The sequence below is a fragment of the Vulpes vulpes genome, chromosome 3 (assembly GCF_048418805.1).
Source record: "Vulpes vulpes isolate BD-2025 chromosome 3, VulVul3, whole genome shotgun sequence".
NCBI lineage: Eukaryota > Metazoa > Chordata > Mammalia > Carnivora > Canidae > Vulpes > Vulpes vulpes.
This window is the reverse complement of record NC_132782.1, coordinates 23232288-23248331: the sequence shown is the minus strand read 5'-3', so window position 1 is coordinate 23248331 and position 16044 is coordinate 23232288. Positions and strand designations below refer to the sequence as shown.

At 45.8% G+C, this 16044-nt stretch overlaps 1 protein-coding gene across 1 annotated transcript in view; it reads left to right on the top strand.

Annotated features, from left to right (window-relative positions):
* TTN (titin) overlaps positions 1-16044 on the top strand; it is a 274354-nt gene that overhangs the window by 4180 nt on the left and 254130 nt on the right. The window contains exons 3-13 of the mRNA XM_072752064.1: positions 1238-1441; positions 2898-3185; positions 3695-3780; positions 3872-4116; positions 8837-9116; positions 10135-10287; positions 10928-11068; positions 12602-12733; positions 13935-14069; positions 14679-14816; positions 15347-15484. Coding sequence (XP_072608165.1) covers positions 1238-1441; positions 2898-3185; positions 3695-3780; positions 3872-4116; positions 8837-9116; positions 10135-10287; positions 10928-11068; positions 12602-12733; positions 13935-14069; positions 14679-14816; positions 15347-15484 — 1940 coding nt within the window. The remainder of the gene's footprint in view (positions 1-1237; positions 1442-2897; positions 3186-3694; positions 3781-3871; positions 4117-8836; positions 9117-10134; positions 10288-10927; positions 11069-12601; positions 12734-13934; positions 14070-14678; positions 14817-15346; positions 15485-16044) is intronic.

The following is a 16044-nucleotide window of genomic DNA, read 5'->3' as shown; positions in this document are numbered from 1 at the left end:
TCGGTAACTTTTGAACTGTGCAGAACACAGTTGGCTTCAGTGGGAGTTTGGCCTATTTGCAGAGTCCTTGGAGCCTTGCTTCTTCATAGCTTCTTGTTCCTTCACATTATGTGCCTATAAAGTCTTAAGAAAACACCACTGAAAATATCTGACATTCATGAATTACTCAAACTCTTTACTTGGCCATGGTGGGAGGTGGGTTAATGTAAGGACAAGAAAATAAGTATTCTCTTGGTTCTCTTTACTTCCTCAGTTTTAATATAAAATAAACCCTGTTCTGAATTTGCTTCAAGCTTTCTCAATGTACAGAATTTTAATATACTTAAAATATCAAACCACGTACATGTAGTTCTTAGCTCCATGATTTTTTAAAAAGATTTTATTTACTTATTCATGAGAGACACAGAGAGAGAGGCAGACACACAGGCAGAGGGAGAAGCAGGCTCCCTGCAGGGAGTCCCATGTGGGGACTCGATCCCAGGACCCTGGGATCACGCCCTGAGCTGAGCAGATGCTCAACTGCTGAGCCACCCAGGAGTCCCCTTAGCTCCATAATTTATGGTGATTGAAGAGAATTAGGCTTTTCTACCTGCAAATCCAGCTCTACCAGTTGCTCTGTAAGACGAGGTCTGGCTTGTGTCTTGTTCTGGGAGAAGCCGCTTCTCTCTCTGCTCAGTGGCATTTCTACTGAGTACACATTTGAAAGGCAGGCGAGTTCAAGGACACGCTGTCCTTGCAGCCACAGAGGAGGGACTCAGATGGGTGTCCTCTTGTGCTCTGGGCAGCACTCTTAATCCTTGGCCACTTTGGCTCTTGTTTTTGAAGAGGACAATGGTCGCTTTTTATTTCGAAGTTTCTTTGGCATTCTATGCCTTTCTAAATCCCTTCTATGATTTTAACCATGTCTGTTAAATTGCATCAAGGAGAACCTGGGACGGGAAGGCAGGAGGTAGAAATTCTAGTCTTCCGTGTGCCCAGCTAGCAGAGGGGCCTTGGAGAGTCACCGAGCCTCCTCTGGCCTGTTTCCTATTAAATGAAGGTGTTGGCCTCCACCCGAACCCACTGACCTCCCTAGGTGTCTGCTGGTGGACCCCTTGTCATGTGGCCGTCCCGTTTTACTTAGCCTTGGATGGCCTTCCACTTGGGGTCAGGACAAGGCAGTGGACCTGGTGGGACAGAGCGGGTGACTTAGCAGCGCCCCATTCCGCCATAAAGATGGATTGTGTTTGTGCTCCAGGTTTCCCAGTTCCTGAGGTGAGCTGGTTTAGGGATGGCCAGGCAATTTCCACGTCCACTCTGCCCGGCGTGCAGATCTCCTTTAGCGAAGGCCGCGCTAGACTGACGATCCCCGCCGTGACTCAAGCCAACAGTGGACGATACTCCCTGAGAGCCACCAATGGATCTGGACAAGCGACTAGTACTGCTGAGCTTCTCGTGACAGGTAGGCTGGGGGGGGACCTGCCCGTCCTCTGCCCCAGGCCTCTGCAGCCCCTGGGCAAGAAGGTCCAGGAAGAGCTACTGAGGAAAGAGTAGATGAGGTTGAAATCTAGAGACGCGCCTCCCGGAGGCTGAACTGGTAGCAAAGTTGTTTGCCATGTAAAATTTAATTCTCCTCTCAAAATACAGCACAAAAGGGGCTGAGAATGTTTCCTCTATACACATCGTAAACACTCAAGAGTATATTAAGGGATTATATTAAGGGAATATTAAAAAACCCTGCTTCTGAGCAAGTGGAAAGGCTTGGGGCCTTGTCAATAAAGCCCTACAAGGAGACAGGTGCATCACCAGGAACTTGCACCTTAACAAGCTCCTAGGTGATTCGGATGCGAGTGCCCCATAGACCACCCATTTAAGAAACACTGCTCTTATCTGTATCGTTCAATCACTCTTTTTACTTACTCTCCATTTCTAAAAATTTACACCATGGACATACACAGACAAAGGCAAATCCATGACAGCTTCCTCCGAGAAGTTGCCACCAATCTCTGCCGTTTCCTTCCATCCTTCACTCCCTGGTAAGACGTTGATCCACAGAACATTGTGGTACTTGCCATGTGACAACCAGTGCCTGCATATCGAGCTACGGGAGTCAGTGTATGACTAGCCAATACACTCTGCCAGCAGCACTGTTCAAGGATAGGGCTTTTGTGGATGCATCCGGGAGCGTCACGTGTGAACTTGAACATATGTCCAAAAAATTCAGATATGGAAAACGCACAGGGGTGACGGGTTGTTTATTACTCGAAAACATGTCAAAATTAATCCCATTGTCTCTTCACATTCCTAAAAAGTTTCTTTCAGCATAATGAACCAAAAAAGCCCCCTTTCTGTAGCATAACTAGCATTACGTCATGTCAGTGTTTTGATTTTAAATGCAAGTAAATATTTGGGTTATTTGACCACTGATCAGTTTGGAGACTGTTTAGGGTTTTTAACACTAAGAGTGAATAATGATTCTGTAAGTCACGAGTCCACTTATCAACCAACCGTCGGAATTCGTTTTAATTCAACTTACCGAATATATGCCAAATTACTTTCCCAGGTTAAGATGGTGCTAGATGTGAGGTTGGGAGGAAATGTCTGAAGGATTCTCTAAAAATGTTATAAGCAGATCTAGGCTTTTTCTTTAAAAAAAAAAAAAAAAAAAAAAAGGTGGTGGCCTATAACCACCAAACCAAACAAAGCAAATAAAATAAAAGGTAGTGGCAGGATGGCCTGCTGCCGTCTTCTGGCTCCTTTCTTGCCATCACGCATGAACGGGCCTCAAGGGCAGTCAAGGGTGGTTGGTTCCAGGAGTCATCGCCTCATTTGGGAAACAGAGCTTGGGGTTGTTTAGAAATACCCCTTGGGGAGTACCCAGGGTGGCAGTTCTGACTTGCCTGCCGTCCCCCCTGCAGCAGAGACCGCGCCACCCAACTTTGTACAACGACTGCAGAGCATGACCGTGAGACAAGGAAGCCAAGTTCGACTCCAAGTGAGAGTGACCGGAATCCCTACACCTGTGGTGAAGTTCTACCGGGACGGAGCAGAAATCCAGAGCTCCCTTGATTTTCAAATTTCCCAAGAAGGCGACCTCTACAGCCTAGTGATTGCAGAAGCATACCCCGAAGACTCCGGGACCTATTCGGTAAATGCCACCAATAGCGTGGGAAGAGCTACTTCGACGGCCGAATTGCTGGTTCAAGGTACGTGCGGGTTCAAGGTGCAGCTGGGAGACCAGGAGAGGCTACTGAGGGGGACAGAGCGGGTGCCGAGGTCCTGCTGCCTCCCTCGGGGGCCTCGGGGATGCCGGGGGCTGGGACCGAAGCTGGTCGCCAACTCCCTGGAAGAGCAAAGGGTTTGGGGTTCCAGGCAGGAGCTCAGGAGCACTGAAGACCTCGGTGCTTCTTAAGCCCATTAGAAACTGGGAAGTATTTCAATTGAGTCCTCTAAGAAAAAAAAAAAAAAGTCATCTCTGTTTTCAAATTATTGACCGATAATGGATTAAAAATGGTTCTAGGTGAATTCTTATCTCATAATGAACACACTCTCTCTTAGAACCTAATTTAACTGAACACATAATTGAAAACTTTTTGCATTTTCCTCCACCGGGACAGCTAGAAAATGTTATCAGCTTTGTGGTCAGAACTGACATGGTCTCTCTAGAAGTGGGCCCACCCCGCCTCCCCCAAACACCCGGCCCCCCTTCCCACAGGTGAGGATGTCGTACCCGCTAAGAAGACAAAGACCATTGTTTCGACTGCTCAGATTTCAGAAACAAGACAAACCCGAATTGAAAAGGTATTTTGCTGTACTTGGTTTTCCCACCCTTCAGATCGTTGCTTCACCAGCTTCTCCTCCTCCACATGGGCCTTGTTTTCATCTTTTCCAGAAGATTGAAGCCCACTTTGATGCCAGATCAATCGCAACAGTTGAGATGGTCCTGGATGGTGCCACTGGGCAACAGCTGCCACATAAGACCCCTCCCAGGATACCTCCCAAGCCCAAGTCCAGGTCCCCGACACCGCCGTCGGCCGCGGCCAAAGCACAGCTGGCCCGCCAGCAGTCCCCATCGCCCATACGACACTCCCCGTCGCCCGTCCGCCACGTGCGGGCCCCGACCCCTTCTCCAGTCAGGTAAAAAGCCTTTTGCAAGGAGAGCAAGCTGCTTTGCATTCTTTATTTTTTTTTAATTTTAATTTTAATTTAATTAATTTATTTTTTTGCCACTTTGCATTCTTAAGTTAGGTTTCATCCAGTAAGAAAAATAGAAGGGAGCAATAAAAAACATAGCACGTGATAAAGGCAGTAAAGCCAAAGGGCCCTGAGTATGATTTTCACAAATCCTCACTGTCTACAGGTAAATCGGAGGATGTTGATAAACTCTATTTCTGAATTCCTCTCTGCATTCCGTTTAACAAATGTCTGCCTTAGGGGCCAACAGAAAGCAGTGAAATAGAAGAGAATTTAGGGTTGGAAGCCTTATGTCCCATCAGCTGGACCATTTCCTCACAGTGAGACTTAGGGAAATAATTGTGACGATAAAATAGACCCTACCCTGTATTGGTCGCTTTGTCTTAGACATCAGATTGGCATTCGACGTATATTACCTCCTTAAACAGTCACAGCAACCTTTAAGAATTATCATCCCCAATTTTAGAGATAGGTGAGTGGAGCTAAAGGAGGTAAATAATTTGCCTAGGGTCTCCGTCATACCGTCATACCGTCATACCATTTGTACATTAAAGAAAATCACCATAAGAATGACCCCAGGGTGTGTTGTGAGGATTCAGTGAGATAATCAGTTGAAGATGCTTTGTAAATGGAGCATAAGAGCATTTGTATAATTATTTTCTGATAAGTAAAACCTTCTAAATGTTTTGCATATCCTTATATCATTTTCCATAGAAAATAAAATGAGTGGGTTTTTTAAGATTTTATTTATTTGAGAGAGAGAGAGAGAGAGGCAGAGACACAGGCAGAGGGAGGAGCAGGCTCCCTGCGGGGAGCCCAATGCAGGACCCCCCTGGGATCACAATCTGAACTGAAGGGAGACACTCAACCCACTGAGCTACCCAGGTGCCCCTAAAATGGGTTTCCATGCTTAGTTAATATGCAGGCATTTTATATTTTAGAAAGTGAGTGTCTATCATCAGGGCTCAGAAATTCTATAACCAAGTATAAATCATCTATAGCAAATTTGAAACTTTGGAATGTGGCTTAACCTGCTGAGGTTTATAATATGATGAACTGAAAAATGTACAAAATTTGGAGTATACAAGAATAGTGTTTCCTAATCAATTTATGTGATTGTTTTTAGTGTAGGGAAAGTTCCCCAGCCAAGAAAAATTTTGAGAGGAGAATAATAAGCAGAGAGTTGACCTAAAAAAAAATTCAAATTTCCTTAAGTTTACTGAAATTAAAACACTGTCATATTAGTAAGTGGATAGAAAATACATTAGAGGGACGCCTGGGTGGCTCAGTGGTTGAGTGTCTGCTTTGGCTCGAGTAGAGATCTTGGGGTCCTGGGATCGAGTTCCACATCGGGCTTCCCGCAAGGAGCCTGCTTCTCCCTCTGCCTGTGTCTCTGCCCCCCTCCATCTGTCATGAATAAATAAATAAAATCTTAAAAAAAAATACATTAGAGAAGCAGAACAGGGCATCTAGAAATAGATTCAAGTATCCAGTAGATTCCATTTTTTTTTTAATTTTTTTTTTTTTATTTATTTATGAGAGTCACAGAGAGAGAGAGAGAGAGAGAGAGAGAGGCAGAGACACAGGCAGAGGGAGAAGCAGGCTCCATGCACCGGGAGCCCGACGTGGGATTCGATCCCGGGTCTCCAGGATCGCGCCCTGGGCCAAAGGCAGGCGCCAAACCGCTGCACCACCCAGGGATCCCCAGTAGATTCCATTTTTAATCAAAATGACCTTTCAGTTCAGTGGGAGAAAGGATATTTTACTCAATAAAGAATGCTGGCCCAATTAGCTATCCTTTTGGAAGAAAACAAATATAAACCTCTACCTCCATTTACAAAATAAATCTCACCCTGACTAAAAAAGCTAAATTAAAAAGAAAAAACTAAAAAAAAAAAAAAAAAAGAATACTTGGGAAAACACTTGTAGGGAGAGCTTTTCAAAATAGATCTAGAGATTCAACTACATAAAAATAAAAAAATATATATGGCGAAAATAAGGTCATTGCTAAATCAAACAGTGCATTTGTAAAAAGATTTTAAAAGCGCTTCTTCCTCAAGATATTTCATTGCTCCTGCCATAAAAGTATTATATCAAATATACGATGGCTACAATATGAATGGTAGAAGCCTAAAAACACTGCATATCTTACCCGACTGTATACACTGATGTTCCATAAGACCCCATAAAGAAGCAAATGCAAACAGTAGGTCTGGGGGGAAATGTTTGCCAACATTTATAACAAAGAACTAAGTAGCAAATGTATTTTAAAAAACTTCCACAAATTAATTTTTATTTTTATTTTTATTTTTATTTATTTTCACAAATTGATTTTTAAAGAAAAAGATAAGCAACACAAATGGGGGGGAAAAGGAACAGAAGACAAGCATTTCACAAAGAGGCAATGTAAATAAATGTCCAATAAATATACAAAACATGCTTGATATCTTCTAATTTTTATTATATTGGCCACTATGAAAATTAAAGGTACCAGCAAACAGTAATAGGAAGGAAGACTTGAACCCAAAAGCTCCGTTTTAAAAACATGTCTATCTATCAAACAAAGCGTTCTTAGACTAGCTCCAAGTTTGCACACCATGAAATCACCAGACGGGCCAAATGTGATTTCTGGGGAGATAACAACCCCACTGTATTTTTAATCCAAGCCTAAGGGTCATTTAAAATTACAGAGCTTCCCTGGTTCCGTGGAGCATTTTGACCGTCTTAGCAGTGCTGGCAGTTCATTAATAACAATCCCCATTACTTAGACCCTGAAATTTGCTTTAAAATAAGAAATAAAAATAGCAATTTGTGGAGAAAATAATGGCTATCCAAGATAGACTACTTCCTAAAATGTCTAATGGTTTAATCTTGATTTTAGTCATAGGGTAAGGCAAACACATTTTTTTGAATAAGGTACATGGATCTAGCTGTGCCCAGGTGATTATGCTTTATTGTAAGAGCAAAAATAAGCACTTTCCTCTAATGACTCAAATTACATTGATTTTTCACAGTTATGGGCTTACCTGCAGCCTGCTGCTAATCACTCATGTCATGCTAATCATGTCTTTAACTCTTTTTGAGATAAACCCACTTTATGATGAACAGCAAGAGTAGTAAGGCACGGGTTGCAACTTGGAAGTACACGTCACCCTGCTTTTCCTCAGTTGGTGTAGACCCTACCTACATTGAGAATAATGTTCTAGGTCTTTGTTATATTTCTAAGGCAGTCCCTTTTTAAAATAGAGGCATGTCCCCCTAGATTTCCCTTCACTTGATTACGACTTCATTTACAAAATGTAAATTGATTTTTTTTTCCACCCAAAACCCCTTCTTCAAGAACACAAACGTTTCTTCATGAAGCTGGCTACGGTGGAGCGTATTATTAAGTTACTCTGTCGTTTAGAGCAGATACCAGTGGTACCTTGAACCTTAATTAGAAGAGTCGTTTCATTTATGATCAGCCTAAGTTAACGCCACTACATTTATCCCGATTTCCCCATAGGCAGTAGTTATACTCAGGGATAAGGCAATACTGCCATCTAGAGGGGAAAATGGATTACGAACTGATCAAGAATGAAATCGGGGAAATTGTTCTCTTAAAATAATCAGCCAACTCCTAGAATTACTGGTGTAGATCAGGGACTGTCTTTTTTTTTTTTTTTTTTTTTTTGCCACAAATGTTAGGATTGAGCACCCAGAGTCTTCAGATGATGCTGCGGTGCTTGGGATACACACGAAAAGCAATGAAAACTATTTTAGAAGGAGCGCTTTATCAATTTAATAGGAAAACTGTGGAATGCTTGGATTTCAAAATAGCCAGTTGCCATAGTAACTGTGTGGCTATTAAAAGAAGTCCAGAGTACAACATAATGAGGGTGAGGGTAATCACAGAGGAAATTAAAAAGAGCAGTTCCCAACATGATGACCAGGGCACAGCCCACACCCCCAAACAAGCTCTGCGAGAGGCCCAGGGACACTTCCTGCGGCCGGGAGGTTCCCAGGGCCTGGGGGCCTGGGGAACGCTGTGAGGGCCTCCAGGCAAAGGAGAATCGTGTCCCTTCCTTAGCCCAGAGTTGCACAGGCCCTTGGATTCCAAGGAAGGTCTCGTGCCCTCCCTGCGAGACGTCTCCAGCTCTGACTACGGCGCTGGCCATTGGGCTCTGTTGCTGTCTTTTAAGACCTTCTTACTGTCTTGACTTTTTTAATTGGGGGAAGGTGGAGCAGGGCACAAAATTCAGCTTAGGATTCAGGCCGATTCTCCTGCAGTGACAGCAGGTTAGACCAAGATTTAGAGGGCAGCCCGGGGGGGTTAGCACCTGCCTTCAGCCCAGGGCCTGGTCCTGGGGTCCCGGGATCGAGGCCCACGTCTGGCTCCCCGCATGGAGCCTGCTTCTCCCTCTGCCTGGGTCTCTGCCTCTCTCTCTCTCTCTCTCTCTCTCTCTCTGTGTGTGTGTGTGTGTGTCTCGTGAATAAATTTAAAAGAACACACACACACCAAGATTTACAAGTTCCTTTCCACGATCCCGGGGCACACGGTTGGAAGCTCTGCCTCCGGGGCACCAGATGCCCCCTGCGGCCTTCAGCCGCCCCCCCCCCGCCCCACCCGGGCACAGGAGTCCCAGGTGCTTCTCGCCCGTGACCTCCGCCGTCTGGTTTTCAGATCCGTGTCCCCGGCGGGGAGGATCTCCACGTCCCCCATCAGGTCCGTCAAGTCCCCGCTGCTGGTCCGCAAGACCCAGGCGCCCGGCGTGACCCCGGGGCCCGAGGTGCCTCCGCCTTGGAAGCAGGAGGGCTTTGTGGCCTCGTCGGAGGCCGAGATGAGAGAGACCACGGTGACGAGCGCCACCCAGATCCGGACGGAGGAGAGATGGGAGGGGAGATTCGGGCTGCAGGAGCAAGTGACCGTGAGCCGGGCCGCGGGCGCCGCGGGGGCCGTGGAGGTAAGGGGGGGGGGGACGGGCTGCGGGGTCGGTGCCGGGGCTGGGTGCTGCAGGGTCCTGCTGCTGAGGGGTGGGCGCTGCGGGGTCCCGGGTGCCGCGGGGTCCTCGGTGCTATGGGGTGGGGGCTGCGGGGTCCCAGGTGCCGCGGGGTCCCGGGTGCTGTGAGGTGGGGGCTGCGGGGTCCCGGGTGCTGCGGGGTTCCAGAGGCTGCGGGGTCCCGGGGGCTGTGGGGTGGGAGCTGCGGGGTCCTGGGTGCTGCGGGGTTCCAGAGGCTGTGGGGTCCCGGGGGCTGCGGGGTCCCGGGGGCTGTGGGGTCCTGGGGGCTGTGGGGTGGGGGCTGCGGGGTCCTGGGTTGCTGTGGGGTGGGGGCTACGGGATGGGTGCTGCGGAGTCCGTGCAGTGGGGTGGGGGCTGCGGGGTCCTGGGTGCTGCGAGGTGGGTGCTGCGGCGTCTGTGCAGCACGGTGGGTGCCGCGGGGTGGGTGCTGCGGGGTCCTCAGTGCTGCGCGGTCGGGCCGCGGGGTGGGTGCCACAGGGTGGGGCCTGCTGGGTCCTGGGTGCTGCGAGGTGGGTGCGGCAGCGTCTGTGCAGCGAGGTGGGAGCTACGGGGTCCTGGGTGCTGCGAGGTGGGTGCCGCGGCGTCTGTGCAGCGAGGTGGGTGCTGTGGGGTCCTGGGTGCTGTGGGGTCGGGGCCGCAGCATCTGTGCAGCGCGGTGGGTGCCACGGGGTGGGGGCTACGGGGTCCTGGGTGCTGCGAGGTGGGTGCCGCGGGGTCCTCAGTGCTGCGGGGTCGGGCCGCGGGGTGGGTGCCACGGGGTGGGGCCTGCTGGGTCCTGGGTGCTGCGCGGTGGGTGCCGCGGCGTCTGTGCAGCGCGGGGTGGGTGCTGCGCGAACCGGGGGTCAGATCTTGGTCCCGCCCGCGAGGCCCTCCTGCCCGGGGGAAGGCTTTTGCGGTGGCCGAGGCCGCGCTGTCCCCAGGCGGCCGGGCGGCGGGTGAGGACTCGGCCTCTCCAATCCAGGTGAGACAAGAAACTGACAAAAGCGCAGCTGTCGCGACCGTCGTTGCTGCTGTGGACATGGCCAGAGTGCGAGAACCGGTCACCAGCGCTGTAGAGCAGGCTGCCCAGAGGACAACCACGACTGCTGTGCACGTCCAACCTGCTCAGGAACAGGTGCGCACCGCGGGGCCCAGGCTTCTGAGGCCTTCCGAGGTCCCAAGGCGGTGGGAGATCCGGAGGACCCGAGGGTCCCGTCTGGGTCAGACAGGTCGGCAGGCAAGAGTTAAGCTTGGGAAAGTAGCCACAGGAGGTCAGAGGAGGAGTTCAAGTACCACAGTGGTCCTGGGGTGGGTGTGGGTGTGGGTGTGTGTGTGTCACAGTGGTCCTGGGTCGGGGCGGGGTGTGTGCGCAAAGGGCGGCCAGGAGAGTCGGCTGTGCAAGAGATTGCACGTGCATTCCTCGTGGTTCCAGCTCAGTCCAGCGCTCAGCTGCTCCGAGAGCCGGGGGTGTCGGTGGGGCCCGTGATTGCAGGGCAGACATTACCTTTCTCCAAGCTTCCCCCAAAGACCTTTGCTTTTACTTTCCTCAAAACAAATGTGACACTTGATTCATGGCTGAGGAGTGTTATAAATCCAAGATAATTTCCCACCTCATTTTTGAAAAGATTTTTTTTTTTATATATAGTTTAGAATCACTCCGGCTTTCCTCCTGATCCTCTCTCGTGTGACATTTATGTCTTCATCCTGATTTATTATTGGAACTTTTATATAAGGTGCATGAAACGATTTCCTTCCTTTCCCCTCTGAAATTTTAGATTAAAAAAGAGGCAGAGAAGAAGACGGCTGTAACTAAAGTAGTAGTGGCCGCCGACAAAACCAAGGAACAAGAATTAAAATCCAGAACCAGAGAAGTAATTACAACAAAACAAGAGCAGGTGCACGTAACTCATGAACAGGTGAAAATAGGTTTTGACGTGAAATTACTGCTGTTGTTTCCCGGTGTGAGCACATGTAATCCATGTTTACCATGAAGGGTTTTGTTTCTGGGGCAAAATCACACTATTATCACACTATTAAAATCCCCTTGGATCTGTGTATTCATTCTTGGGTACCAGATTCCAAGGTCCCTTAGAGTCCCCAAGTGCTTTGCTTGTGTAGACAAAGGGGGACCTCTCTGAACACAAACAGCGGGTTTCATCTCTGTTGCTGTGAAGGTGCGCTAACTAAATATGTGACCCCAAGTGAGGTAAAACCAGGAAAAGTAGCTGTAGAGGAGGAACAGAGGAGGACAGTGGGCACGCACAGCTTTGAAGATTACGTGACAATGGCTCCCTGACCCCTTTGGAGAACCTCTGAATATAGAAGTGGAATGGACAGCAGTGGGTTTTGTAGGTCACATGACCCCCCAAAGAGTGAAGAAGACAGTCATGATTGGAGGCATTCAGGGACAAATTAGATAAGGCCAGTTGGTAAGGCTTTTGGCCAGTGGAGCCAATCAGCTGGGTGGTTTGAGAAGATGAACTTTCAAGTCTTTTTTTAAAGCCCGAGATCCTTAATGTCAGAGATGACGTCTGAGAATGGGAAAGAGGCGAATGGGGGAAAACTGCTCCCCGCTCCATTCCTCCCCCTACACATACACCTTAGGCATCCAGATCCAAACAGCCTCCTTCAAAGAGTTAAGGATTTGGGAAACATTTTGCCTGGGATGGGTACAAAACTTTCCTCCTCATAATGTCTCAATTTTAGTAAAGTAAGTCTTGATATTCCAAGCCATCATCATTAGGAAAATTTCCGAAGCAAAAATATCATATAAATGCAGATTGTAAATTGGCCATACTTGATTTCTCTTACATAAAAGTAAGGGGTCAGACAAATTACTTCTAAGGCCTTCCATTCTAATATCCTATTCTCTAAGATCACCTTTAGATGACACGAGTGGCGTAGAATAGTGTTGCCCATCTATCCATTTATGAAAATTGGAAGTCTTTCCAAAGAAGATGGCAATACTCCAGTTCAATTAAATAGGGTTGAACCCAACTTTTTTTTTCCCTGAGCTGCATGAATTACGTTTTTTTTTAAATTTTTATTTATTTATGATAGTCACACACACACACACACACATACACACACAGAGAGAGAGAGGGGGGGGCGGTGAGGGCGGGCAGAGACATAGGCAGAGGGAGAAGCAGGCTCCATGCACCGGGAGCCTGATGTGGGATTCGATCCCGGGTCTCCAGGATCGTGCCCTGGGCCAAAGGCAGGCGCTAAACTGCTGCGCCACCCAGGGATCCCTGAATTATGGTTTAGACAGAGAAAGAGCATGGTCCTATTAAGGAAAATGAGATGATTTATTTAGTGATATTGCCAGAAAAAAAAAAAAGATTTTATTTCTTTCTTCAAATTCCAACTTGGTTATATTTAATAAACATTATGTCACTTCCACTAGAGATCAGGAGACAATAAGAGTTTGTTTTTATTATTGATTTCAGATAAGAAAAGAAACTGAAAAAGCATTTGTACCAAAAGTAATAATTTCTGCAGCTAAAGCCAAAGAGCAAGAAACTAGAGTTTCTGGACAAATTACTACAAAACAAGAACAAAAACAAGTAACTCAAGAAACAGTAAGTCCAATTTTGTAAATATGCTGTAGTTCGTTGACACATAACACCCTCTAGCCAGCTGTGTGTACCCTGTTACCAGAACCTTTACGTGCAGGAGACTTTTGTGTCTATCTGTTGTTTCTGTTTTGTTGTTCCTCTGAAACTCTTTCATGGTGGAAAGTCTGTGTTCATTGCACAATTTTTCACTCAGTTGATCAGTTTTGGGGAGATTGTGTATCGGAATGCTTTGGGGGCACATCTATGATGTTTCTAGAGCATATTTAATTGAAAGATAGGTATCAGCCCATTCAATTGGGCAGATAAGATATTTCCCCCAGTGCAGTTTTTTAATGCATAGGCTGAGCCCTCAGTCATTTAGGTTGTAAGACAAATGCACACACACAGACACACACCAGCCGTGAACACTCCAAGCAGATATCATGGGAAAGTGAGGAAATGCTGGACATTATAGGAAACACCAGTACTTCTTCAAGAAAATGTCCTAATTCCTTATTGACAAACAGTGACCTAGAAGTGTTTGCTGCTTTTGTGCTGTAGAGCCACATGCGACCAATCTCGGTGTCACCAAAATCCCCTTGTCTTCCATGTGTGACACCCAGTCTTGAAGTGTCAGGAGAGAGGCATCTATTTTCTAACTCTTTCTTGTTCGGGAGGGTGCCTGCACTTACCTATCTTGACCTGCTGTTCTCTGCTGATCCTGGAGGTACTTTATTAAAAGGTCTAGCTGAGAACACTGTGCACTCTGTGAAGGCTGGCCACGGGCTAGTGAATGAATTCCCTTCTCCTTAGAGTGAGTGAGAGACCTTGAATGTCCGCGTACCCTACTTGGCCTGATAAGGGCATAGAAACCCTGTGGCCGTGGCAATGCCAGCTACCGGCAAGTTCAGCCCGACTAGAGTTTTCCAGCCATTTGCCAGCCAGTGGCCACTCCCCGGGTGTCCTCATATATCAACGTGTCTCAAAGATGAGATTTTTCAGTTTCTAGGACAACTGACTAAGGAGCAGGTGGACAGGAATGAAGCCTATTCCTCAGGAAAACCTAAGTCTATGTTTTAAACATGAAGCGTTGGCCCATGAAATAGAAGCGTGCTACTTTCTCACTGACCACTAAACATTGCATTCTTCGGAATGTTGCAAGGGTATCTTGCCATTTCTTTTGTGCCTTTTGAATCTCAAACCTTTATTTTACTCTGAAAATCAGATAATACAGAAAGCTGTGATAGCTGCTGCGTCCGTGGTGGTAGCTGCCACTGCAGAGCCCACAAAACTAGAAACAATGCTGGGAGCTCAAGAAGAAATTGCCACACATGATCAAATGCACGTAACTCAGGAAAAGGTGATGATTTCCTGCTGCTGTGCAATTCACTCTTCATCGTGTCATTTGCAGGCTGCCTACACGTTCATCATGGGTCTCACTCATCACTTTTTCACCTCTTCTTTTTATAACTCAAATAGAAAACTCCCTCAAAATCTCTCACGAACCCTTTGCCACCTCTCCAGCTTTCACTGCCACTTTTCATTCCTAACTTTCAAACTTCCTTTGGATTGTTACTAACGTGGTGTCATACTTCACTTTAATACCTTCCTGTTGCAGTAGACTCCAGTTGTCGAGTCAATTGATAAAATGCAAAAGTATGTGTTGATTATGGCTGTGCTGGAATTTCCCATGGATTATAATAATAATGTGAGAAAGAGAAGTGCATCCTTTATTCTTATGTTGCTGATTCCACATTTTTCTCTTAGACTGCACTGATTCTGATACTGTTAACAATGAAACAGTACAGACGATCAAAGCAACTCATATGATATGTTTAAGTGTGATTAAAGTGTCCATGAACAGAAAGAAATTTGCTTCTTTTCTCAGTTTTGACTTAAGTTTCTTTTATTGGAGGCTGTATGAAGTTTAATGACCATTTTCTCACCTTTCTTTTTATCATATGACCAGATGATGAAAGAAACTAGGAAAACAGTGGTCCCTAAAGTCATAGTTGCCACTCCCAAAGTCAAAGAACAAGATTTAGTATCAAGAACTAGAGAAGGCATCACTACCAAAAGAGAGCAAGTTCAAATAACTCAGGAAAAGGTGAATACACATATTTGAGATGCGAAAGTTCATCTTTTTTTTTCGAAAGTTCATCTTTAAACTAATTTCGAGTAAACCATTAACTATGATGTGCTATGAATTATTAGTCTGTATTTTCCTTTTTGAATCCCAGACTAAAACGAAAATGGTGAATGTGTGACTGCTTACCATTAATTTTATCTCCACATTTGATTTTCATCCATCTGTAACATTTGTGATTCATTTTATCCCACCATTATTCTTTGCATGAAGATGAGCATTGTTAGCCTGATTTTTAAAAAGTAATACATGGAATCATCTGAAGTTTTTTTTTTTTCTTTCCTTCCCTTTTTTTTTTTTTTTTTTTTTTAGTTAACCTTTCTAAGTTTTGTAATTCCCACTCGGTATATGCTGACAGTGCCAAGTAACTTCTTTTGTGTTGTTAACCCGGAATAACTTCATCCTGCATCCATACTAGGAGGGTGGGAGGGGTTATACCATGTGTGTAAAGCCCTGTGCAACTTCAACTTTGATTTTACTGTAATAATCAGATGAGAAAGGAAGCTGAGAAAACTGCCTTGTCTACAATAGCAGTTGCTACTGCTAAAGCCCAAGAACAAGAAACAATATTGAGAACTAGAGAAGGAATGGCTACTAGACAAGAACAAATTCAAGTTACTCATGGAAAGGTGATGCTCGCTATTCCAAGTGTGCAGTCCCCTCTTGTATAATACATTAATCCCAATCTCAGAATTTCTTATGTATGAGACACTATTAACCTCATTTCTTTTTTAGATCATTAAATGACTAGAAACTAAAACACCAAGTATTATTGTTAATATTACTACATGTGCCTCTCCCCACTGATTTCTTCACTATTTTCCTTTTGTAAAAAAATTATTAACATCTAGAAGTTCTCTGGGAGTTGATGATTGAAATTGCATGCAGGCTGATTTTTTAAGATATTCCATAAAGACTCAAGAAAAAAAGTAAAAGTAAATGATGAATCTTACTGTCACAATGATGTATGCTTTGAGGGGTCATAAATTTAATATCTTACATCACAAAGTGTGGACTTATTTCAGGAAATTACTCATAATTCTTTTCAAGTGAAAGTTTATCTTTTGTTCATTCTATAAAAACTGAATGAGAAAATTACAGTGTCCGCCATAATAACTTCTGCTACAGCTAAACAAGGTGCAGTATTAAAATCTAGAGAAGGAACCACCCAACCAGGATATACATAAGC